Source organism: Bubalus bubalis, chromosome 6 (genome assembly GCF_019923935.1).
Source record: "Bubalus bubalis isolate 160015118507 breed Murrah chromosome 6, NDDB_SH_1, whole genome shotgun sequence".
Lineage (NCBI taxonomy): Eukaryota > Metazoa > Chordata > Mammalia > Artiodactyla > Bovidae > Bubalus > Bubalus bubalis.
This window is the reverse complement of record NC_059162.1, coordinates 59,379,786-59,405,143: the sequence shown is the minus strand read 5'-3', so window position 1 is coordinate 59,405,143 and position 25,358 is coordinate 59,379,786. Positions and strand designations below refer to the sequence as shown.

At 37.2% G+C, this 25,358-nt stretch overlaps 1 protein-coding gene and 1 long non-coding RNA gene across 3 annotated transcripts in view; one reads left to right on the top strand and one right to left on the bottom strand.

Annotated features, from left to right (window-relative positions):
• Positions 1 to 9,130, bottom strand: part of LOC123334079 — a 25,588-nt gene extending 16,458 nt beyond the window's left edge. Inside the window, exons 1-2 of one of the 2 annotated variants that reach the window (XR_006551839.1) lie at positions 8,992 to 9,130; positions 5,970 to 6,065 (exon numbers count right to left, since the gene is read on the bottom strand). This is a non-coding gene — a long non-coding RNA (uncharacterized LOC123334079). Of the gene's footprint in view, positions 1 to 4,955; positions 6,066 to 8,991 lie in introns of those variants that run through there. The other variant, XR_006551838.1, reaches the window with a different exon arrangement.
• RPF1 (ribosome production factor 1 homolog) lies at positions 8,945 to 25,358 on the top strand. The gene is made up of 9 exons (XM_006070879.3): positions 8,945 to 9,220; positions 10,631 to 10,687; positions 12,760 to 12,840; positions 19,296 to 19,391; positions 19,956 to 20,109; positions 23,590 to 23,672; positions 24,105 to 24,286; positions 24,462 to 24,588; positions 25,148 to 25,358. The coding sequence occupies exons 1-9, from the start codon at positions 8,993 to 8,995 to the stop codon at positions 25,187 to 25,189; spliced, it is 1,050 nt and encodes a 349-aa protein (XP_006070941.3). The 5' UTR covers positions 8,945 to 8,992; the 3' UTR covers positions 25,190 to 25,358.

Genomic DNA, 25,358 nt, shown 5'->3' with positions numbered 1-25,358 from the left:
GAAGCTTCAGAAAAATTGAAAAGGTTTGCTGATTGCCTCAAGAAGAGGAGGACTGGCTATGAAAATGCATTCCATAGTGGGTTGGAAGAGAAACCTTACTCAGAATCAACTAATAGTATAAACTGTGGCTCTCCCAAGATGCTGCCTGAGGATCCATCACAGCTGGGATGGTAGCATGCATCCTGAATAGGGTAGAAGGACCCCCACAAAGCTCCCCTCAGACTGCCTCTATAACTAGACTCCCAGAATATATTCAGGTGAATGAAAAGGTGTCTCTAGCTAACTAATGGTGGCAATGGAAAAGTCAGGCAACCTTCAGGGGTCCACAGATGAAAAAAGGTAACAGTGAGATGGCCTAGCCCTGGGTAGTATACATCAACAAAAGGCCCTCACTACTCACAAGTCTCCTAATTCCCTGCTTCTATTCCTGCATTGCATTATGGGCACTACCATCAGTAACCTGGAGCCAAAAGAAACCTATTCAAAAAAAGCAGAACTTCAGAAAACTGTTCACTACTGTAAGCTTGACAACTTACTAGTACCAGAAGACTTCTCTGATGAAACTAGTAGTGATTTCAACATTGTGATTTTTTTTGATACTGTATAAAGAGTGTGTCAACATATAGAAGAAATGCATAACTCAGTGAACCAATATTTTTCAGATGACCAATGAATGGATGATGTTACAAAATCATGCATCAGTAAAAGATCCATTCAAAATGCAAAACAGACCAATAGATTTTAAGGTAATAGAACATAAAGAGCTTGTTGATATGATTTTAGATTATACGGTGCAATTAATCTTTAAAATTAAGGGTTTTCTTGATAGCTCAGTTGGTAAAGAATCCTCCTGCAATGCAGGAGACCCTGGTTCCATTCCTGGGTTGGCAAGATCATTGGAGAAGGGATAGGCTACCCACACTGGTATTCTTGGACTTCCCTTGTGGCTCAGCTGGTACAGAATCCACCTGCAATGTGGGAGACTTGGGTTTGATCCTTGGGTTGGGAAGATCCCCTGGAGATGGGAAAGGCTACCCACTCCAGTACTCTGGCCTAGAAAATTCCATGGACTACACAGTCCATGGGGTTGCAAAGAGTTGGACACAACTGAGCAACTTTCATTCACTTTCAATCTTTAAAAAACTTACTAGTCAAATATTAATGTAACATCAAAAAGAACATCCTTGGCTATCTGCTAAAGTTCTTAAACACTCCTCCCTTTTCCAATCACAGACCTGTTGGAGGCCAGATTTTTCATTTCACTCTTTAACCAGAATGGTTTGCCACAATATGTTAAACACAGACATTAGATACAAATGCAGTATCTCCCATTAAGTCAGACATAAAAGAGATTTGCAAAGCATGTAAAATGTCACTTCTCATTGGCCTTTATGTTTGGAAAAATATATTTATTTTCATAAAGTGTGTATAGAATGAGTTTGGAAGTTTACCATCCTCTGCAATTTTCTGGAAGAGTTTGAGCAGGATAGGTGTTAGCTCTTCTCTAAATTTTTGGTAGAATTCAGCTGTGAAGCCGTCTGGGCCTGGGCTTTTGTTTGCTGGAAGATTTTTGATCACAGTTTCAATTTCCGTGCTTGTGATGGGTCTGTTAAGATTGTCTATTTCTTCCTGATCGAGTTTTGGAAAGTTGTACTTTTCTAAGAATTTGTCCATTTCTTCCACGTTGTCCATTTTATTGGCATATAATTGTTGATAGTACTCTCTTATGATCCTTTGTATTTCTGTGTTGTCTGTTGTGATCTCTTCATTTTCATTTCTAATTTTATTGATTTGATTTTCCTCCCTTTGTTTCTTGATGAGTCTGGCTAATGGTTTGTCAATTCTATTTATCCTTTCAAAAAACCAGCTTTTGTTTGTTGATTTTTGCTATGATCTCTTTTGTTTCTTTTGCATTTATTTCTGCTCTAAGTTTTAAGATTTCTTTCCTTCTACTAACCCTGGGGTTCTTCATTTCTTCCTTTTCTAGTTGCTTTAGGTGTAGAGTTAGGTTATTTATTTGACTTTTTTCTTGTTTCTTGAGGTGTGCCTGTATTGCTATGAACTTTCCCCTTAGGACTGCTTTTACCGTCTCCCACAGGTTTTGGGTTGTTGTGTTTTCATTTTCATTCGTTTCTACGCAAATTTTGATTTCTTTTTTGATTTCTTCTGTGATTTGTTGGTTATTCAGCAGCGTGTTGTTCAGCCTCCATATGTTGGATTTTTTAATAGTTTTTCTCCTGTAATTGAGATCTAATCTTACTGCATTGTGGTCAGAAAAGATGCTTGGAATGATTTCTATTTTTTTGAATTTACCAAGGCTAGCTTTATGGCCCAGGATGTGATCTATCCTGGAGAAGGTTCCATGTGCGCTTGAGAAGAAGGTGAAATTCATTGTTTTGGGATGAAATGTCCTATAAATATCAATTAGGTCTAACTGGTCTATTGTATCGTTTAAAGTTTGTGTTTCCTTGTTAATTTTCTGTTTAGTTGATCTATCCATAGGTGTGTATATTACATATGGTTTATTGTTATATACATATACATATTTATTTTCAAAAAGTGTGTATATTACATATGGTTTATTGTTATTATTTTTAAATAAATTTTTTCTAAGAAAACTGAAGAAATTAAAATTTTCTACATGGTAAATATTGATAGATATAAAGCATATAAACAAATGTTCTTTGGAGTTCCCAATAATTCTTTTAAGCTTTTTATTTATCTAAAAATTTTTTTCCAATAATTTTTAGGGATAAAAACTTGAAAACTGCTAGCCTAAGCTATGGGTTTCCCTTGTGGCTCAGCTGGTAAAGAATCCGCCTACAATGCAGGAGACCTGGGTTTGATTCCTGGGTTGGGAAGATCCCCTGGAGAAGGGAAAGGCTAACCACTTCAGTATTCTGGCCTGAAGAATTCCATGGACTGTATAGTCCATGGGGTAACAAGGAGTCAGACACGACTGTGACTTTCACTCCACTTCACTTCAGCCTAAGCTAAGGACTATGCTTCCATCAGCTTTCATTTTTGTGTCTGATAATTATACAGAATGCTTGCTATATTTTGTTTGTGAAATGGTAACAGAATATATTTTACATCACATTGTAATTCTATGATAATGGAAAATTAGAACATAAACATGGCGGAAAATAAACAGTAATGGTTGTAAACAACTGATATTTGTATCTCTGGTTTGGGTGATCTAATCACAACACATGGGTTAACATCTATGGAAAATATATTCTGAGCTACCACAAGTAAGTGAAGTAATGAAGTGAAGTCGCTCAGTTGTGTCCAATTCTTTGCAACCCCATGGACTGTAGCCTAACAGGCTCCTCCATTCATGGGATTTTCCAGGCAAGAATACTGGAGTGGGTTGCCATTTCCTTCTCCAGGAGATCTTCCCAACCCAGGGATTGAACCCAGGTCTCCCGCGTTGTAGGCAGATGCTTTACCATCTGAGCCACAAGTGACTTACAAATACACCTAATCTGGTTCTTTGAAGAAGATGTGAGAAGAAATTTGGTCTTGATTATAAAACATGGTAATGGTCATAGAACCTCTCATACTCTGGGGATTTGATTCTGTACTTGGGCTCTCCCCACTGGAATTCTTTGAGGACAGGGAGTTGCTTTTTGTTTTTTAATTCTATAAATACATATATTAAAAAAGCCAGAGGATCTGGCATTAAGTATGACTTAATAAATATTTGTTGAACGAATCAATCAACAGAATACTAAATACTTAGATATACAAAAGTCATGCCAGGCTGATTTTTAAATTATATTTATGCTTGTTTCATAGTCAGAAATATCATCCAGAAGCACTGAATACCTTACAAAAATATAAATAAAAGCTTTTGTGATGAACTCAAAAAACAAGAAATCACTTTGCTGCTAAGTCACTTCAGTTGTGTCCGACTCTGTGCGACCCCACAGACGGCAGCCCACCAGGCTCCCCCGTCCCTGGGACTCTCCAGGCAAGAACACTGGAGTGGGTTGCCATTCCCTTCTCCATACTAGCGTCTGAGATGAGTGCAATTGTGTGGTAGAAATCACTTTAGGAGATGATATTTTAGTGAAACTGGATTTTTATTGTGGTATTACTTTTCCTGTTAAGGATCAGAAATGTGTATCAACATTTCTGATATTGTGGAACTACATGCACTCTGCAAATATTAGCAGGCAGAAAAAAGAAAAAAAAAACCCTGTTTATGCAAACAGCCCACCTTGAAAGTGAAAGTGAAGTCGCTCAGTCATGTCTGACTCTTTGCGACCCCATGGACTGCAGCCTGCCAGGCTCCCCTGTCCATGGGATTTTCAGGCAACAATACTGGAGTGGGCTGCCATTTCCTTCTCCAGGGGATCTTCCTAACCCAGGGATCAAACCCAGGTCTCTCGCATTGTAGGCAGATACTTTTACCATCTGAGCCACCAGGGAATGCTAAGGATAAGACTACTCAGAACATAAAGTGAGGACTGTCCTTCCATCCAACACCATCATGGTCAAGTTTAGTGTCTACTGAAAAAACGTTAGAAGTCTCAAGGAAATTATTACAATCTATAAAGACTTCTGGAAGAAAACTGTTGGTTTCCTAATATATTTCTGGTTTCTGGAAAGGCCAGGATATGCATTATGTCTATTTCATAGTGTGGAGGACATAGAGATGACAGTATTAACCATACAGTTAATCTCTAGGTTTTCAGTATTCGAGAAGTTATCATATTTGAGTCATTCTAATTCAGTTTTGGGTAGGAGTGTGTGTGGCTCTAATATCGCCTCACAAAATTGTATTCATTCTACTCATTGACTTTTTTAACTTCTTTCAAAGGACAGCTGACATCCTGAAAATTGTATTGACACTGTGAATTCTTGTAATAACTTCTCTACCATCTTCATTAGTCACTAAGACAATTTAAGGTATACAATAAACAAAAAAGAGGCTTCTGAAACTTCTATGAGGTAAGTAATTTAATTGCCAAAAACAGGTCTTGGATATCAGGGAAATATTCACAGATGAGAAACTAGCTCTGTAATAGTTCTATTGTCCTGTCAAAAGAAAATTTGGAGAGCTCTACTTGATATAAGCATTTTATCGAGCAAGAAACACAGCTGAAAACAGGGCAATTTTGAGCTGAAACGTGGTTAAGAAGCTCAGCATGCAGCAGAGACAGCTGAGTTTAAAAAGCATGAATGAGGGAGCACATTTGTGTGTGTGTGTTGTGTGTGTGACTGGTTACTAGAAACTTACAGTCTTTATATGGTAGCAGCACTGTGTAAGCTTAACTGTCTATAGCAATTTGATGGGAAGCTATAAGGTCATATTGACCTGAAAAAAGCTGTTTTAGTTTTAGAGCAGAGTCAGACTTTGGGCAAATCTGGACAGTTTAAAAGTTTTAGTTATATAACCATGAGTGTTTGGTCTAAAAGTCTATTCAAAATGAGGTCTCTATTTTGGTTTTTCTTTAACCATTAACAAACTGAATGACATAATTCAAGCTCAGAGAGCATTAATTTATTACTTTGTGTTTCTTAAAGAGTTATAGCACACTGTAAACAAAAAAATTTTTATCCCTAAACCTGGTATTTCTTTCTCCTCATTCAATAGACTAATATTTTGTACTTTTGGAATGGTTTCTGTTATGTAAAGAGCTTAAGTCATATTGTAAACACAGATCAAATTTCTCAGCAGAATCTTAGGTTATATTTGTTTGGATCACTGAACTCATCTGGTGTCCATGTGTTGTACTCCAGGGTATTCTGGACTATCATGTATATTTGTATTCTCAAATATCAAGTAAAAAAAGTTATTAACTATCAAAATTAAATGTGTTATTTTAAAATAATGTACACTCTATTAGGAGTAGGCCCTGCAAATAATAAACAATAAGGCAGTTACTGAAAAGAAGTGCATGGAAGAAATGGACCTCAAACTAAGGAGCACTCAACATCGAACACTACTGAATACTTACACTAGAATTCTGTTTTATCTTCTTCCAAACTGTAAGCTACTTGAGGGCAAGCATGATGTCTTTTTTCCTCAACAATGTTTAGTTTAGCCTCTAGATCTAGAAGTAATAAAAATAACTAGTTAGCATTTATTGCATGTGTATGTTTCTTTAATGTATGTTATCCAAAGAAACTATGTGGTAATATTAGCCCAGTTAACAGATGAGAAAATGAGGCTCAGAGAGATTATTGATTTAACTGAGATTTTACAGCATCTATGTGACTAAATCAAAATCTAAACACAGATCTGAACACAGAGCCCACTGTTTCCATCACACTTGCTCTCCCTATTCATTTGAGTAGTATTAAACACACTTTTGCTGAATTGGTCAACACTTTTGTGATTTCTTCCAGATAAGAATTCTATTCGGATCATAGAAATCATTTTATTCAACTCATACAACTATCATTACCAACAAGCAAGGAAGGCAACAAGCAATGAAGGCAGCCTCTATAAACAGCTCTTGTATGGCACCTCTAAATAAATAAAGACAGTTATCCACTTCAGGATTATTTTATTTTTACAAGGAAAGAATGTACTATATGTAGAGAGACAGAAAATATTAAGACTAGAAGAGACTTCCAAAATATTTCAGTCTGTTTTTTAGATAAAGGTTGGTCTGTCTCCTCCTGCTGCCCCACCCCACCTCAATTACAATCTGATTATTCCTCTTTAAATAAGCCAAGTAATATTTTTATGACTACTTGAAGCCAAACCTGCAGGCTAGTGACTTTTTAGCTCCACACTGTTTTTTCCTTTTTATTGTACTGTATAATTCAAATCCAGTTTTGGATCTAAACAGATAGGTTTTGTTTTCTAATCACAATTCTAGACTTGTAGCTTGGTAGAAGGTTTTGGTGGGGCTTGTATTCTAAAATACAGTTTTGATATCTTTAATATCCTGTTTGAAAGAACTTGAAAAGGTGAAAATGAAGGATGGAAACCAAAATATTAGACTATCAAAACATCCAATGTCAATATTGAAACATATAACTTGAAATTAAGGTAAAAATCAACTGCTGACAGTAAACCAAAAAGAATTGTCTGGAGATCATTTTCCTAAAATTAGAATGAGGAACATAGCAAAATTTAATCACTGGGAAAACATGTTTGCTTTCATGACATGCTACTCTCTTGATTTTTCCTTCTCATTCTCCTTTACTAGGTCCTCCTTTTCTTTCTAGCTCTTCATGTAAGACTGCTTCAGGGTTCAGTCCATCATTCTCTTCTCTATTTCAGTTCTTTATCTACACTCACTATAACAGTTTGAATTACTATCCATTAGCTGATGACTCCCCCGTTCTGATCTCCAGCCCATACCTCTCTCTCCAACCTTCCAGTCATTCAGTCAAAAATCTGGGAGTCATCTGTGACTCTTCTCTTTCGCCTTTCATTCAATTGTCAGGAAGTCTACCTCCTAAAACAATCTGTTGACCTCTTACCACCTCTACTAGAACCACTGGTTCAAGACATTCATTTCTCCCCTCCTGTCACTTTCCCTCCCCTACAGTCTACTCTCAGAAGAGTCTGAGTGATGCTTTTAAAATATGTCATCACACCATTCCTTCATTCAAAATCTTCCAAGAAATCTGCATCTCACATAAAAGCCAAAGTCCTTACAAAATCTTACACAATCTGTCACCCTAACCTCCCATGCCCACTCCTGCCCACCTTTACTCTCCTGTCTCATTGACCTCTGGCTTCATTGATGTTTTCTGAACAAGCCAGGCTCGCTACTGACTGAAGCCTTGGAGCTGAATGTTTCCTTGGCCTGGACAGCTTTTCTCCTAGATAAAAAGCCTTGCTTTTCTCATATTAACAGCTCTTCCCCCAGATAACTGCACTGTATACTCCATTTGTTGTTACTGTTCAGTCACTAAATGGTGTTCCACTCTTCCGATCGTATGGACTGTAACGCACCAGGCTCCTCTGTCCATTTGAATTCTGGGGCAAGAATACTGGAGTGGGTTGCCATTTCCTTCTCCAGGGTATCTTCCGGACTCAGGGATGGAACCTGGGTCTCCTGCATTGCAGCCAGGTTCGTTACCCCTAAACCACCAGGGAAACCCATATGCCCTTCCAATCTCTGCTCAATAATTAAGACCACTCTCAGAATCCTATTTAAGAGCTGTAACCCATCCCTTTATCCCCTCAACACTACGCATATTTAATAGCTTACCACAGTAATTATTTGGGACATCATTTTAGTTTCTGCTGCTGCTAAGTCGCTTCAGTCGTGTCCGACTCTGTGCGACCCCAGAGACGGCAGCCCACCAGGCTTCCCCGTCCCTGGGATTCTCCAGGCAAGAACACTGGAGTGGGTTGCCATTTCCTTCTCCAATGCATCAAAGTGAAAAGTCAAAGTGAAGTCGCTCAGTCGTTCCGGACTCTTAGCGACCCCATGGACTGCAGCTTACCAGGCTCCTCTGTCCATGAATTTTCCAGGCAAGAGTACTGGAGTGGGGTGCCATTGCCTTCTCCGATTTTAGTTTCTAGTAGAATGTAAATTCTACATTCTTTTGTACTTAGGCCATAATGGCTCAGTGGTAAAGAATCCGCCTGCAATTCAGGAGACTCAGATTCTATCCCTGGGTGGGGAAGATCCTCTGGAGAAGGAAATAGCAATCCACTCCGGTATTCTCGCCTGGAGAATTCCATGGATAGGGGAGCCTGGCAGGCTACATACGGTCCATGAGGTCGCAGAGTCCGACAGGACTGAGCAACTAACACTTAGGTTTGAAGGGCTCTCACATTGATAACAGTCAATAATGGATTTCAGCAACTCATTTCACAGTTCACACGCCTGGGCAAGCTCCGTATACTTTCCTCAAGCCTAAATTTCAGCACCTCCTTAAACTGATAAAACTCAGCAAACATACACTTTCCTTTAAGAACTTCCCGACCCCGGAAATAAAAGCTTAAGGACGGGGGTGGGAAGAGGAAGCTACTTCCGTTTCCGTACAGACCACAAGGAGCAAAAATACCATGGCGAAGGCCGGAGATAAGAGCGGCGGCAGCGGAAAGAAAGGCCTGAAACGCAAAGCCGCTACTGAAGAATCTCAGGAGGCTGTAATCGGTGAGGATGGGACGACGGAAAGCGGGGTCCAACCCCCAAAGACGGCTGCCTTTCCTCCAGGATTCAGCATTTCGGAAATTAAGAACAAACAGCGGCGACACTTAATGTTCACGCGGTGGAAGCAGCAACAGCGGAAGGTATGAGGCGGCGTGGTCGCCAGGGCGCGTGCGCGGTGTCGCTCTAGAGCCAGTGGGGTGGGGCGGGCTGGATGATGCACATGCGTGGTCACCCCTGCCCGGGTCGCAGGCGGCGCTTATTAATCCGGAAGGGGTAGGGGCCAAGCGACCTTGTCCTGGTTCCTGCACCCTCATTTTTACCACACTCTCGGCTCAGCTTTCCGTCTGAGCAGCAAGGATTGCTTTCCTTGTCAGCTCTGTTGTGCTCGGTTGCGAAAGAAAGCAAGAAGTCTTGCTCTGCTAGTATTAAAAATTACTTTCCTGCCTGGCTCCTCTGCCCCCCGCCCCCACCCGCCAGACTTAGAAGGCAAAAATCTTGGTCTCCGGTTTACCTCGTCAACCTAACGTTGGTTAATGCCTAAAATCTGCAATACAGGCAGTACAAACATCCAAAATGATCCTTCTGTGATTGCTATAGCCGCTGTTACCGAAGTTAGACTGTAAAGTTTCTAGAAATTGGATTTACTCTTTCTCGCATTGTCCTACAAATCTAGGAGGTAAACACATAGAAAGAGATAAAGCCCAAAGTCACGGTGCTTACTTGTGGTTAAATTAAGCTTGGAAGCAAGTTGGTTATTGCATATCGCGAAAATTCATACACAGTATTCTTTTTACTTGCCTGCTGCCTCTTGCTAGACTTGTTAAGGCCCTGCACAGTGTCTTATTTGTCGTAGGTGACAAAGTGCTATTGGAGTACCTGGAAGGGACAAAAACCCCATTTTGGTGCGCACATATGGGGCAAGGGTGTCTTAGATTTCTTGGGTCTGTAATTTCTAATCGGAGACCTGGTGGATTGAGGATCAACAGGCGCTAGGGAAAAGAAATTTTTTATATTGTGTGTCAAGCATCCTGTTTAGAGGTCCCCAGAAGTTACAGATTTACAGTACATCCTGCAGATTCTGAATAATAAAAGCATATTTTGATTATAAAATGTTTGAATAGCTAGTAATGGGTTTATTGTAAACAATGTGAAAATTCTCATTATCATTATTTTTAGCTCTTTTCAAGAGAAGCCACCAGAATAGCCCTAAGTTTTCTTTAGGTTGCAACTTGTTAGGAATGCAAAATAACAAAAGTTTGTTAACTTGTTTAGTATACATTTTGCACTTTCACTTTATTTGAGGCTTTAGAGTAAAAGATAAAGCTAATGAAATTTTAAATATTCAAACTTGTCAGTTTAGATTATTCTGAGGGAGCAAGATCATCTGGTTTACAATAACTTGGGTGTGAAAATCTAAGTCTGGATGTTTGTTTTAATACAGTTCTAAGACTGGTCAGTTTAAATATTCATAGCATTAGTAATTTCATTATGTGTTTGCTATGTAAATAGTAGTTTCTCAATATTGTTCTTTTCTTTTTTAAATCCTTTAGGAAAAATTGGCAGCTAAGAAGAAACTTAAAAAAGAGAGAGAGGCTCTTGGTGATAAGGTAAATAAAATTTTTAGTCCTCTGCTTTATATCTTGTATTAAGGAATGTTCCCTGATATTTACATTGAATCACTTTATTTTAAAGTTTATTATGAAATATTTTGAATGTTTAAAATGATGTAAAAACAATACAGCACACCCCTTTCTATCCTTTACTCAAGAAATTATGCGTTAGTAATAGTGTTCAAGTGTTTTATGTGGTATTTTCTGATTGCTTTCCCCTCCAAAGACAACCACTCATTGGGACTTCCCTGGCAGTCCAGTGGTTAAGATTCCACACTTCCCCTGCAGGAGGCAAGGGTTTGATCCTCGATTGATTGGGGAACTAAGATCCCTTTGTCTCGAAGCAGGGTCAAAAAAAAAAGAACAATAAACCATGAAATTGCTTTTTATTATTCCCATGCACTTTCTTTGTTTCCTTTATTATGTTTGTGTGCATAAACAGTAAATACAGTAGTAGTGGTATTTTGCATGTTTTCAAAATTTCAAAATGGTGCATATACTTCCAGCTTGCTTATTTTACTTTATGTGTTTGAGAGGCAGAGACACATTATCCCTGACTTGGGAATGGAGAAGATCCCCACCATAGGCCTGTAATTGGAATTCTTCAGACTTGAAGCAAAGGCGTTTTGTTATGCTAGGCTGAAGAAAGGCATGGTAGGGCCTCTTCTGTTGTAGGGTTGGGATGTGTGAGAATGAGAGCTGACACAGAGGGTATAAACCTGTGAAGAGTGAGAATGGGGAGTAGGAGGAAGGTGAGACACCTGAGTGGATTGTGGCAAAGAAGAGAGCATCAAGAAAGGATTTAGCTATTTTTGTGATACTGACAAAAAATGAAATCTTTCTATTGCAAAATTTAAATAGAACTATTGAATGCTTCTGCATTATTGCACAGCTAAGTTATTTTCATTTTATTTATAGTTCCAGGTTGCATTTTTATACTTGAAAAATTTTTAAAATGTTCAATTCCCCCCTCCTCCCATCTCTTACTTAAGATGGAGTACCAAGTAATAATAAGCATTTGTGAGGAACGGAAAAATACAGACTATATACATATACTGTATACAAACTAAATACTACTTTTTCGTGAATTCTCTTGAATAGTATTAGATTAAATCACAGGAAATTCCAATATTAAGACTGTTTTCACCTGCAAAATCCTATCAAGCAGTGTTAGTCTCTTTTTAATTCAGTAATCAGTTAGTTACAGCAAATTAATATGCTGATCTCCATTTGAAAATATCACCATTCTTGTTTTTGGATTGACAGATGATCTAGAACTGCCTCTTTTTAAAAAATTACTTAAAACTTAATATTTATTTCTTAATAAAGAATTTCTAAATAGTTTGTCGGGTCATATTCATCTCTGTTAGTGTACATGTATTTTAGATTAGTTTTAATCAGTGTATCGTTATGGTTTTGTGTTCTCTTCCTTAGAATTTCATTTGCACAATTTCTTGATCTAAGCGGAGTGTATGTGATTGCTGATGCTAACGGTATTCCATTAAGTTGGCAATGCCATGGTCATTATCTTGTTGTTGGACGTTTGCCCTATTTACTGTTCATTTCCACTAACCATAGTGATTATACATATTTCGTTGTATAAATTGCTCCCCTTTTCATTCCTTACCATAAATTCTCTAAACTAGAATTACTAGTTCAGCAGAAAGATACAGATTTGTAGCCTTTGTTAGATATTTCCGAATAGCTTTCTGAAAGTATTCGAACAAAGCTACCTAAATATGTACCTTTGTAATTTTTCTGTTATGTTTGATATTTTTCATCTTTGTGAGTAATCATCTTGAATTCCGTTTTCTCTTTCTGCTACTTTTGCCTGGTTTTAAGCCATTTTATCCTGGCAGCAATTCTTCCAGCAAGTGCATGTGTGTGCTCAGAGAGTTAAAAAGCCTCTTACTCAATATTGTTACTAGGACTGATGTAGCAGTGGGTTGAATGAGAAACAGATTGACTTTTTGCATTATTTGCAGATTTTTGTTATTCTTCCCCAAGCATGATGCAAAATTATTCATGTGAAATGCTTACCAGACTTAACATTTTTTTCTTTTATTTAGGCTCCACCAAAGCCTGTACCCAAGACTATTGACAACCAGCGAGTGTATGATGAAACCATAGTAGATCCTAATGATGAAGAGGTAAATGTTAGAAGTCTTAAATAAATTTGGATAATCACATTTGATAAATTATCTGTTCTTATGCCAGTGTTTAAAGTACTAGCTGGTGAAGTTGTATTAATGGATTGATTTAGCTATAATGCTGGCATGTTATCTTATTATTTGTTGAAGATTATTTCATAATTGGGTTTTCCAACAATGCTGTAGAAAAAGTCAATAAATTATTTATTTTCTCAAAAGGTATTGTATTTTATGCTTAGATAAACTTGTCATTTAATCAATAATATTTCCAGTGTTTTTTAATGTCATTTGAAAAGCAGTCCTTGTTTTATAAATTTTACTATAGATATGTGTAGTATTTGTTAGACATTTTGACAACTAAGGTAGTCTGATGCTATTTTTATGTGTGTCCATATAAAACTCTTGATTTCAAGATAATTTTTCACTTTTCCCTTTAGTTTGCAACAGTACAGTGAAAGAGTCAAGGTTTTACAACACATTCATGTACTTAATTATCAGAAACGGATTTCTCTTATTAGAGTGAGAAAGGAAATCAGTTTCTTTCTTCCACTCTTCCCTCTTTCTCCCTCTTACATAACCAGTTTCCCAGCACCATTTTTGAAGTAGTACAGTCTTTCTCATAGTAAATTTTAGTGCTGTGTGATATATTAGTTGTCCATGTGTGCTGAGTCTTTTTTTTTTTGGTAGCTTGTCACTGGATTGGTTCTTTAGTTTCTTGATTATTTAGCTTCATTGTAAGTTTTGATAGCTGTGAGGGAAAGATGCCCCTCGCCATTCCCGTCCTCAAATCCCTCTCTTCAAGAGTGTTATCTTCCTGGATCTTTCATCTTCCATATAAAAGTATGAATCATACAAAATCAGATCAGTGTCAGAATCTAGGTAGTATTGGGTTGGCCAAAAAGTTCATGCGGGTTTTTCTGTGCCATCTTAACGGAATGTTTTACAGAACAAACTTCTTGCCCAACCCTATATGTGTGTGTATATATATATAGTATATATGCAGGTAGGTAGGTAGTGAAGTGGCTCAATTGTGTCCAACTCTTTGAGACCCCATTGACTCTAGACTACCAGGCTCCTCCATCCATGGGATTTTCCTGGCAAGAGTCACTGGAGAGGGTTGCCATTTCCTTCTCCAGGAGATTTTCCCAACCCAGGGATTGAACCCGTGTCTCCCACGTTGTAGGCAGATGCTCTACCGTCTGAACCACCAGGGAAGTCTTAGTATATTTGTATGTATGTGTATATATCTTGTTTCAGTTCAGTTCAGTCATTCAGTCGTGTCCGACTCTTTGCGACCCCATGGACCGCAGCATGCCAGGCCTCTCTGTCCATCACCAACTCCCAGAGTTTACTCAACTCATGACCATTAAGACTGTGATGCCATCCAACCATCTCATCCTCTGTTGTCCCATTCTCCTCCCTCCTTTAGTCTTGCCCAGCATCAGGGTCTTTTCAGATGAGTCAGTTCTTCACATCAGGTGACCAAAGTATTGGAGTTTTAGCTTCAGCATCTGTCCTTCCAGTGAATATTCAGGACTTTTTTCCTTTGGATGGACTGGTTGAATCTCCTTTCTGTCCAAGGGACTCTCAAGAATCTTCTCCAACACCACAGTTAAAAAGCATCAATTCTTCAGTGTTCAGCTTTCTTAATAGTCCAACTCTCAGATCCATACATGACTATTAGAAAAACCATAGCTTTGACTAGATAGACCTTTGTTGGCAGTACTATAATGTGTCTGCTTTTTAATATGCTATCTAGGATGGTCATAGCTTTTCTTCCAGGGAGCAAGCATCTTTTAATTTCATGGCTGCCATCAGCATCTGCAGTGATTTTGGAGCCCCCCAAAATAGAGTCTACCACTGTTTCCATTGTTTCCCCATCTATTTGCCATGAAGTGATGGGACCAGATGCCATGGTCTTAGTTTTCTGAATGCTGAGTTTTAAGCCAGCTTTTTCACTCTCCTCTTTCACTTTCATCAAGAGGCTCTTTAGTTCTCCTTCACGTTCTCCCATAAGGGTGGTGTCATCTGCATATCTGAAGTTATTGATATTTCTCCTGGCAGTCTTGATTCCAGCTTATGCTTCATCCACCCCAGTGTTTCTCATGATGTATTCTGCATATGTTAAATAAGCAGGGGGACATTATACAGCCTTGACGTACTCCTTTTCCTATTTGGAACCAGTCTTGTTCCATGTCCAGTTCTAACTGTTGCTTCTTAACCTGCGTACAGATTTCTGAAGAGGCAGGTCATGTGGTCTGGTATTCCCATCTCTTTCAGAATTTTCCACATTTTGTTGTGATCCACACAGTCAAAGGTTTTGGTGTAGTCAATAAAGCAAAAGTAGATGTTTTTCTGGAACTCTCTTACTTTTTTGATGATCCAGTGGATATTGGCAGTTTGATCTCTGGTTCCTCTGCCTTTTCTAAATCCATCTTGAACATCTGGAAGTTCGTGGTCCACGGACTGTTAAAGCTTGGCTTGGAGAATTTTGAGCATCACTTTGCTGGTGTATGAAATGAGTGCAATTGTGAGGTAGTTTGAGCATTCTTTGGCATTGCCTTTCTTTGGGATTGGAATGAAAACTGACCTTTTACAGTCCTGTGGCCAATTATGAGTTTTTCAGATTTGGTGACATATTGAGTGCAGCACTTTCACAGCATCATCTTTTAGGATTTGAAATAGCTCAACTGGAATTCCATCACCTCCAGTAGTTTTGTTCTTAATGATGCTTCCTAACGCCCGCTTGACTATGCATTCCAGAATGTCTGGCTCTAGGTGAGTGACCACACCATTGTGATTATCTGGGTCGTGAAAATCTTTTTTGTATAGTTCTTGTGTGTATTCTTGCCACCTCTTCTTAATATCTTCTGCATCTGTTAGGTCCATACCATTTCTGTTTTTTATTGTGCCCATCTTAGCATGAAATGTTCCCTTGGTACCTCTAATTTTGCTTCACGGGGCCTTTAAATACTGAAAATGTATTTCAGTGAATATCATTGTTTTCTTCATGCAAGTTATACACATAAATCTTGTTAGAACTATTCCTGGGTATCTTATATTTTTTTATTAGTATAAATCACATCTCTCTGAAAACTGTTTGATTTGCTGATTTACAAAAATGAGATTGATTTTTGAATCATGATCTTTTAATCAGAATTCGCTAATAATTTTTCTGAATGGTTTTATTTGATGTTTAGATAATCATTTCTGCAAATACATTTTTGTTTCTTTCAAACCATTAACAATTTCTTTTGTGCTTACTAGAACTGCACCATAATGTCAAATAAATTTTAAAAAGCAGTATTATCCTCTATGCCATGTTACTAATTTTAAAGAATACTTCCAGTGTATCATCATTAATGTATGTGTCATTAGTGGTAGATTTTCCTTATGAGTTATGGAAATTCCATTCTTTTCTTTGCTGCTTTGTTTAATGAATGAATTAGAAAGTTAGATGTCTTTCCTGCAAATATTAAGATAATTTATGCACTTTTCTGCAAATATTGAGATGAATATCCAGTTTTCTCCTTTATTCAGTAATTTAATAAGTGATATGGACTTTCTAGTGTTAAACCTGTTCTATTCATGGGGTAAATACAATTTAGTTCAGGTGTTTTATCTTCTTAAAATATTGTTTTGGTTGTTAAATGCATTGTTTAGAATATGCTCATGAGTGAGACTGAAGTAATACCGTTTTCATTCCTAAACTTGTTTATTTGCGCTTTCACCAGAGACATATCTGTTTTGTTATTCTTTTCAAGTTACTATTTTATTTCTCTATTAAATGTTTTCTAATTCACTTACATCTCCTCTTACCTTTATTACTTCTTTTATACTCTGAGTTTATTCTATTTTTGTTTATTTGATTAACTCATTTTCATCTTTTTATGATGAGCAATTATGGTCATAAAATTCACATTTGCTATAGCCCACAAGTTTTAAGATGCATTTCTTTCATCATCTATGAGTACCTCTTCTAATGAAAGGTGATTTCTTCTTGCTTGCTGTATTTTTTTAGTTCATTGGGCCCCACCCCCCCATCCTTATTTTTTCTTTCTTTCTGCTCACTTGGGGTTTTAGTTGCTCTAGCTTCCTAAGATGGAAGCTTAGATTATTGATTTTATTTTTTCTTTCTAATATAAGCATATAAAACTCCAGTGTTCGCCCAAGCACTGCTTTAACCACCTTCCATACATTTTGGTGTGTTTGTGGTGTTTTCATTTTCATTCTGTAGAAGATATTTTCTAATTTCTCTGGTGATTTCTTCTTTGGCTTACAATTTTCAAGAAGTATATTGTTTAATTTCCAAATATTTGAGGATTTCCCCGATTTCTGCTGATTTCTGCTGTTGATTTCTAATTCAATTTTATTGTGGTCTGGGACATATTTTGTTTCATTTCAGTCCTTTTCAATTGAATAAATGTCCTAGCATAAGGTCTATTCTGGAGAATGATTTATCACAATCTATTTCTAGTAAATACTGACACAATTCTGGTAAAATATAGCAAGTTTGCACCAGTATAGCTTTGTGACCTCCACTCTTACTCATGCTGTTAATTGTCAGCTCATGTTGTTATGTATCTGCCTATGTTATAAACCCAGTGTTGTAATTACTGCTTTAAACATCCTCATGTTTAAAAAAAAAAAAAATTAAAGAGTTTACACACGAAACACGCCTGCAAAGTCTCATGTTTACCTTCAGCATTACCTGTTTACAGTCCTCTTCTTTCCTGCCTCTGGGTCATCCAGTATTGTTCTCTTTCAGCTTGCAGGATTTTCTTAAGCCTTTGTTTTTATAGCAGGTCTGAGATCTAATTATCTCAGTTTTTGTCTTTTTAAAAGAGTTTATTTTGCCTTTATTTTTTTAAAAATTTTGTGGGACATAGAATCCTTGGTTGACCTGTTTTTTTCTTTGAACTTGTTCCATTGAATTTTGACCTTCACTATTTCTTTTGAGAAACCAGTCATTACATTTTTCCCCTGCACATGATTTATTCAAGTTTTCTGGTTTTTTTGGCTTTTACCATCTGACACTGGTGTGTTTAGGTATTGTTCTTTTTTTTAATTCTACTTAATGTTTGTTGAGTTTGGACCTGTCAGTTAAGTTTTTAATCCATTATTTCTTGAAAAATTTTTTTTTTCTGCCATCTTCTCTCCTTGAGGGATTTCCTTTTAACACACTGTTGAAATGGTTAACATTATCCTAAAAATTTCTGCAGCTTTGCTCTTTTTGCTATGATTGTGTTCTCCATCCTTCAGATTGGATCGTTAGTAATCTGTTTTCAAGATTATTGATTTTTCTGCATCTTAGATCTATTTTACAATATTTTTACAGGCTAAAAAAGCCTGTATTTTTTCTTAATTCCTTGGATATATTTGTTATGATGGCTTTGAAATTGTCACTAAATTCACCATCTGGACCCATTCGGTCAGTTTTTATTGACTTCTCTTCCTGATTATACATCATACTTTTCTGTTTCTTTGTATATCTAATATCTTGGTTGAAAATTGGACACTTTTGGAAAACATTGCAGTAACTCTGGATTATTTTTATTTTTTTTTACAGGTTATTGATTTTTTTGTTGTTTTAGTAACTTGTCTGGACTTAAACTGGAATCTCTCTGACAGTAGCATTACACTACTGCTTAGTTTGTGTTATTTTTAACCTTCCTTCCTAGAGATTTTTCCCTGTGTTTGTGTGACTCAATGGTCAGCCACTGATTTGGGTAGAGGTTGCATTGTGAAACCTTGGGCCCCCAAGACATACATACCCTCTGCCAACTGCAGTGCGTGTGGATTGAGGAATGCATTCAAAGTTGCAGCCTTTCTCACGTCTCCCTTGTCTTTCATGTGCACTGGATTCTCAGGTCTCTCTTATGTGTAGCTTAGTTGTCAGTCAAGGATTTGGGGAGAGATTATGTCAGTTTGTCTACGATTTTTTCACTTCAAGAGCTGTCATTTAAATTTCTGGCTGATCCACACCTACCCTGAACTAGGCCTGTAACCTTGGACTGGCGAAGCCAAGTCCACCTGCCCATCCTCGATTCTGGTCTACCACCTCTGGATCCAAGATTACTGGTTCTCGCTTACTATTAGTCCTGAAGTTGATAAAGTTACTGTTTTCACCACCCAGGTTGATATGGGAAATGGAATAGCTCTAGGCAAGATTCTTGATGTTACTTGCCCACAAATGGATCCATTTTTCAAGAATGAATGCATCTCAATTTCTTGAAATTATTTTTGACAGTTTTTTTCCTCCAGTTTTATATTAGTATTCTTCAGCTAGAAAATTATCCAACCTCTTCATGTTGCCATTAACCTGACCCTCCTGGGCCCTCTTTAAATCACGAGTCAGCTAGATACCCAGTGTTATAGAATCCTACTAGAATTGCTTGTAAAATGCTGGCCCAGTAAAGTGTTTGATGTAAAGTTATCTCTCTTTCTGTTTTCAGGTTGCTTATGATGAAGCTACAGATGAATTTGCTTCTTACTTCAACAGACAGACTTCTCCCAAGATTCTCATCACTACATCAGATAGACCTCATGGGGTAAACATATCAATTACTATAGTTCTTGAATTCTTAATTTTCTTACATAGGTTATTTAAAATAACTTCATTCAGAAGAGTTAAATTTTTAGTAATTGCCTTAGGTAATGTCTGTAAATAAGCTAAATGTATTGGTGATGTGATGTAGGTTCACCAAGTATGATTCTTCATCATAGGCTTTCTCAGCCTCAGCACTGTGTAAACGTTTGGGCTGGATTTTTTTGTTGTTCACATTGTCCTGTTCATTATAGGATGTTTAGCAGCATTTCTGGCCTCTATCCACTAGATACCCATAGCAGCCAACTTCTACCACTACCATCAGTCATGACCACCAAAAATGTTTCCAGATATTTCCAAACATCCCTTGATGACAAAATTGTCCTTAGTTGAGAATGACTGCTTTAGGTAGATCAGCCTTTGATGGAGGATGAAACTGGATTTCATTCTTCCCTAGCCTTGCTCTCTATTAATAACACTATAATGATTACTTCTTTCCTTATAAATATATGCCACTTAGATTTTTATTCGTTTTCATTTCTGAGGATTTTGTTATTTTGTTTTATAGAGAACAGTACGACTCTGTGAACAGCTCTCTACAGTTATACCAAATTCGCATGTTTATTACAGAAGAGGACTGGCTCTGAAAAAAATTATTCCACAGTGCATCTCAAGAGATTTCACAGACCTGATTGTTATTAATGAAGATCGTAAAATACCAAGTATCCTTTGTTCTTTTTAAGGCGTTTTCTTGTCTCCCCTTCACCCCCTTTTAAGATATATTTAAAAGAATAAGAAAAACTTTTAGAACATAATTTTTTCAACCAGAGAATTATAGATCTCTATTCAAGACTCCGAACTGATTTTTCCTTTTCACTCTGCAAGCATTTGTTAAGGACATGCTATAAGCAAGACATTATTTGTTAGTAAAAGATAAACAAGAGAAAGTCAGCTTCAGGGAATTGATAATCTAGTAGGATAAAATAGATATGTAAACAAACAAAAATATTGTGTAGATAGTACAATTACAGAGGGAAATATAGTATACAGTAAAAACTTTGGTAAAAATCTGCCCTGGGGACATTAGGGAAGAAGTACTTGACAGAAAAAGACGCCTAAACCCTGTCTAGGTGGATATGGGTGAATGAGGTAAGGCAGAGGAAGAATACCTATTGCAAAAATATAACCGTTTGAAAAGATAGAGGCATGAAGGTGCTCTCCCAGTTGGGGATCTGCAACTACTTTGATATGGCTAGATTTTGTGTTGCCAGAAGTGGTGTCACAAGATTGCATTTTTGAAGTAGGTATTCGGGCCCATATTATGTATTTCAGATACCAAGAATAATCTGTCCTTTTACTATGATTCTCAGATCCAAGGTGAATGTGTTACCTCAACCCTAGGTATTTCTTCCTATTTTGAGATAAGAGATCATATAAAGGATGCCTAGATTTGTTTTTGTCATTGATGTTGTTTTACTTACTCATTGCCTGTGAACTCAGTAACTTTAAAGATGGCCAACTGAATGTCAAAATTATTAAAATTACTAAGGATTTATAAACAATGGGGATAGTACTTCCATGCTGCCAGGATAACGTTTTTAAAAAATCAACGAATACTGCTTTTTAAAAAATAATGGTCCACAATCTATTTTTTTCCATCTAAATAACTTTTATGGTGTTTATTGTTTTCAGTATAAGTTAATTAAAGACATCCACTTGATCAGTTGTGTCCAACTCTTTGCAACCCCATGGACTGTAGCCCATCAGGCTTCTATGTCCATGGGACTTCTCAGGCAAGAATACTGGAGTGGGTAGCCATTTCCTTCTCTAAGTATCCCCTTGTACCAGTTGCTTTTCAGAGACTTTTAAGACTGAACTAGCTTTGTATTGTTAGTCATTTTATAATTTGGCTGGATTGTGAGTTTAGGAAAAAAGTCTCTTGAATACTTAATCTATTCCAGAAGAGATCTGCTTTGAAGATAGTAATCCCTGCCTTTTTAAAACATGTCGTCCCCACCTCCACCCCCCAATGAGGTTTCAAGACCTTTGTTCCTCTGTTTGGGGCAGTACTTCCTCACTTTCACTTTTTTCCTCGTCCTTATTTCTAAATGGAAATTTGACGTAGAGAGCAGCTTATATAGGGTGTTTTACATTCCTGGCCTTTGAGTCGGTCATAACAAAGTAACTTTCACATCAGTGGTAACAAAATGCCTCTATGTATTTCTGACTGCAAATTACCAGCTAAGGTCTAGGACTCAGGTGTAATCCCACCCCGGTTTAGATATGCCGTGTAGCACTTGAATGAATCTACCTGACCCTTCTCAAACTCTTCATTGCTAAAATCAGTACTAAAAATCGGGATGAGTCCTGTGTGGCATGGTTTGTGTTAGAGATTAGGAATAACATAAGTAACACCTTTTGTACAGTGCAGGTACTTAGGAATTGATACATTTGGATTTTGTACTTTCTTTTGACACAAACCACAATTTAGTGGAAATTTCTAGAAAAGATTCAAGCCTTGATTTAGGTTAAATGACTTCTACTTCTCTTAATCCCCTTAAGATTTTATGATTTTTTTTTTTTTTTTTTTTTGTAGTACAAATGATACAGAAATACTTTTGGCTGTACCTCATGAGTATAGCCAAACCTTGAAGCAAATGAAGAATTCAAATATTTACTGATAATCTGCTGTGTAGTAGGCATAATATCTGTCAGAAGTAGATCTTAGAGTTAATGGATTCATTGGGAAGAAAGGCATTTGCGTAATTGTAACTCAAATGACAAGTGCTATAGTAACAGAGCTGAAAATATTTAGAGCTTAATTTTGACTGTAAAAAGAGATGGCATTTGAAGCAGGCCTTAATGGACGAGTAAAATATTGTAGATACTTGAAATAGCATAAGCAAAAAGCACACGATAGGATTAATGTTTATGGTGTATTAGACTGTCGGTGTCTACCAGTTATGAAACAAGATGTAGAGATAGGTTATTAATAAAAGGGTAGTGCAGAGCCGCAGTTTGAGTGCTATGCTGATGTTTTTATAGATGAGTCTGTGGTGAGAGTAGTTTCAGACTACCTATAGCTGGTAAAACTATCAAGGCATCTAGTTTTTCACTTAGCACATAAGAAGCTATGAGAAACCACAAATACAATGGCACAGCCGAGTCCCATAGCTTATTACTTACAGAACCAAGGCCTAAATCCAACTTGATTAGTCTATATTAGGAGACAGATGTTCTTGAAGTGGTGAAAGAAGTCAGACCAAGCAGGATAGTGTTTTCCTAAGCTGGGTGAAAAAATCTCAAGGACCTTAAATAAGACAATAACACCTGGGGTAAAAGAGGCAGCTATAGAAGTGAGGAATTTATGAAGGTAAAAGCAATAAATGGGATCTGGTGGTGGGAGAGGAAGAAGTTGAAGATGATAACCACCATAGTTTCTAATTTAATAAATGAATGGGAGAATGTTGATGTCTTTTAAAGATGGCAACATCTGTTTTATAAAACTTATATTGTGTGCAGATACTTGTAAGTCTAGTTCTGACCTCCTTTTAAGGTTAAGTATTTGAAAGAATCAAGTTGTGCTACAAAGGCTTGAGCTGCATTCCAAACTTGTAAAGCCCTTGGGCGGCTGCTAGCCTTGATTGTAGGTAGTTATTTTATATTTCATTTGTAATTTACAGTTTATAGCCTAATTCTGTTTGTGGTAGGGTCAGTAAGTGGTTAATTAATTGGTTGATTTTGAACTGTAGTACAGTAGTCCCAAGAATTAAGACCTTATCTCTTGAGAACACTAATAACCTTGATTTCCAGAAGATGTATCTGGACTTATGGGATATTCAAAACTGCATTTCCTGGCCTTACAAATGTATGAAATGTATATACAGACTATATTCCATTTGTGGTACTACAGTTATGCTAGAATCTTATCCTTATTCCTGTATTATAGTAGTGGATTTTAGCTCTTTTCGTTTACTTCAATGCTTAACATAATCTGTCTTAAAGATTCGGGTTGATTTGTGTCTTTTGAGTTTTGGGTATGGTGTGAAAATCAAGTCAAAGGAATACATGCACCCACCTATTCACCTGACAGGTGAATTACCTACAGATTTTAGGAGCCTTCGGGCATACAAAGGACTAGTTATTTAAACAACTTAAAGTTTAGATTACAGAGTTCAGTGTGTCCTTAGCTTTTTGAACAGATGGATTAATTCTGAGTCACCTGCCCAACGGCCCAACTGCTCACTTTAAAATGAGCAGTGTTCGTCTGCGTAAAGAAATTAAGGTGAGTTTTACGCATTCCTTGACTGGCACCAGTCTCCTCACAGTCTGATTAGTAAATGCTATAACCTGTAAATTAATTGATTTAATTTGGGGGTGGGGCTGGTTGGTTTTGTGATGCTGTGTGGTGAGTGGGAGCTTCTCTAGTTGTGGTGCACCGGCTTCTTGCCAGTGGCTTCTCTCCTTGTGCAGTATGGGCTCTAGGCACGCAGGCTTCAGTAGCTGTGACTCAAGGGCTCTAGAGCACAGGCTCTGTAATTGTGCATGGGCTTAGCCACTCCACGGCATGTGGGATCTTCCCAGATCAGAGACGCTATCTATAGTAATTTGTCATTAAGATAACTAAAATGTTTCAATGTCATGTAAATTCTAAAACTTGAAACTGCAATGAGATGTATTTTTGCCACTTTCTTGTGATTTTTCATCATTTTTCTAGAGAAGAGGCAAAGACCCAACAGAACACATACCAGAAATAATTTTGAACAATTTTACAACACGACTGGGTCATTCTATTGGACGTATGTTTGCATCTCTCTTTCCCCATAATCCTCAGTTTATTGGAAGGCAGGTTGCCACATTCCACAATCAACGGGATTACATCTTCTTCAGATTTCACAGGTGAGTAAAAGTATTTTAACTCCTTGGACTTTGACTTCAATTATGAAACACGTTTTCTACATAAACCTGTTTCCCAATGTATTCTGACAAGTACTGTAGATGAGAAATTAAAACTGACATATTAAAGCATAGTTGGGTTCATTCAGACTGACTTCCTTAACTCTTTTTCTTTAAGATACATATTCAAGAGCGAAAAGAAAGTGGGAATTCAGGAACTTGGACCACGTTTTACCTTAAAATTAAGATCTCTTCAGAAAGGAACCTTTGATTCTAAATATGGAGAATATGAATGGGTCCATAAGGTATGTGCTTACTCTATGAAAAGCCATTTAGGCAATTTTAAAAAGGATAGAATAAAACCATGCACTTTAAGTTTTGAGTATTTATACCTTAAATTATGCTTGTGCATTTATTCCCATGAGTTAAAACTAATCTCTGATATAGCATTCTGGTCTAGAGATTAATCTTGGCTCACCTGAAACATCCCTAAAGATCAGTGGTTTGAAAGGTGGACCAGTAGCATCACCTAAGAACTTGTTACAAAGGCAAACTGTTGGGCCACAGACCTGCTCAATCACTAGCTTGGGGAGTGGGCCAGCAGTCTGTTTATAAACCTGTTATAATGATTCTGCTGCATGCTTGAGAATTATTGCTACAGAGAAGTTTGGAGATCATTTAAAATCATAAATGAAAATGATACTTTAAAAATACATAGGCCTGAATATGTATACATAGGCCAGTACTGTAAAATTATATATATATGCACACATAGACCTGAAGATTTAAATTCAGTCTCAAAGACAAACCAAGAGTGTTTTGCACTATTACCTACGAATGTTAACTTTTTTTTCCCTCCCCCAGCCCCGGGAAATGGATACAAGTAGAAGAAAATTCCATTTATAAAGGACTGAGAGGATGGTATTAAACTGCTGAACAGGCCTGGAGTTTATGAAACAAGACTTTTCAAAATGGCAGTTACTGATTTCATAAACCATCTTTCATATCTGAACCAAGTATCAAGTGCCATGAATTACCACTATTTATGTAGCAAATAAAAAGGTCATTTTGTTAA

Excerpts from the sequence above, each read along its gene's own strand:
- RPF1 (XM_006070879.3), top strand. The coding sequence starts at position 8,993 with ATGGCGAAGGCCGGAGATAAGAGCGGCGGCAGCGGAAAGAAAGGCCTG. Across the intron at positions 9,221-10,630 it reads GGAAGCAGCAACAGCGGAAG|GAAAAATTGGCAGCTAAGAA; the intron begins GTATGAGGCGGC and ends TAAATCCTTTAG. Across the intron at positions 24,287-24,461 it reads ATCTTCTTCAGATTTCACAG|ATACATATTCAAGAGCGAAA; the intron begins GTGAGTAAAAGT and ends TTTTTCTTTAAG.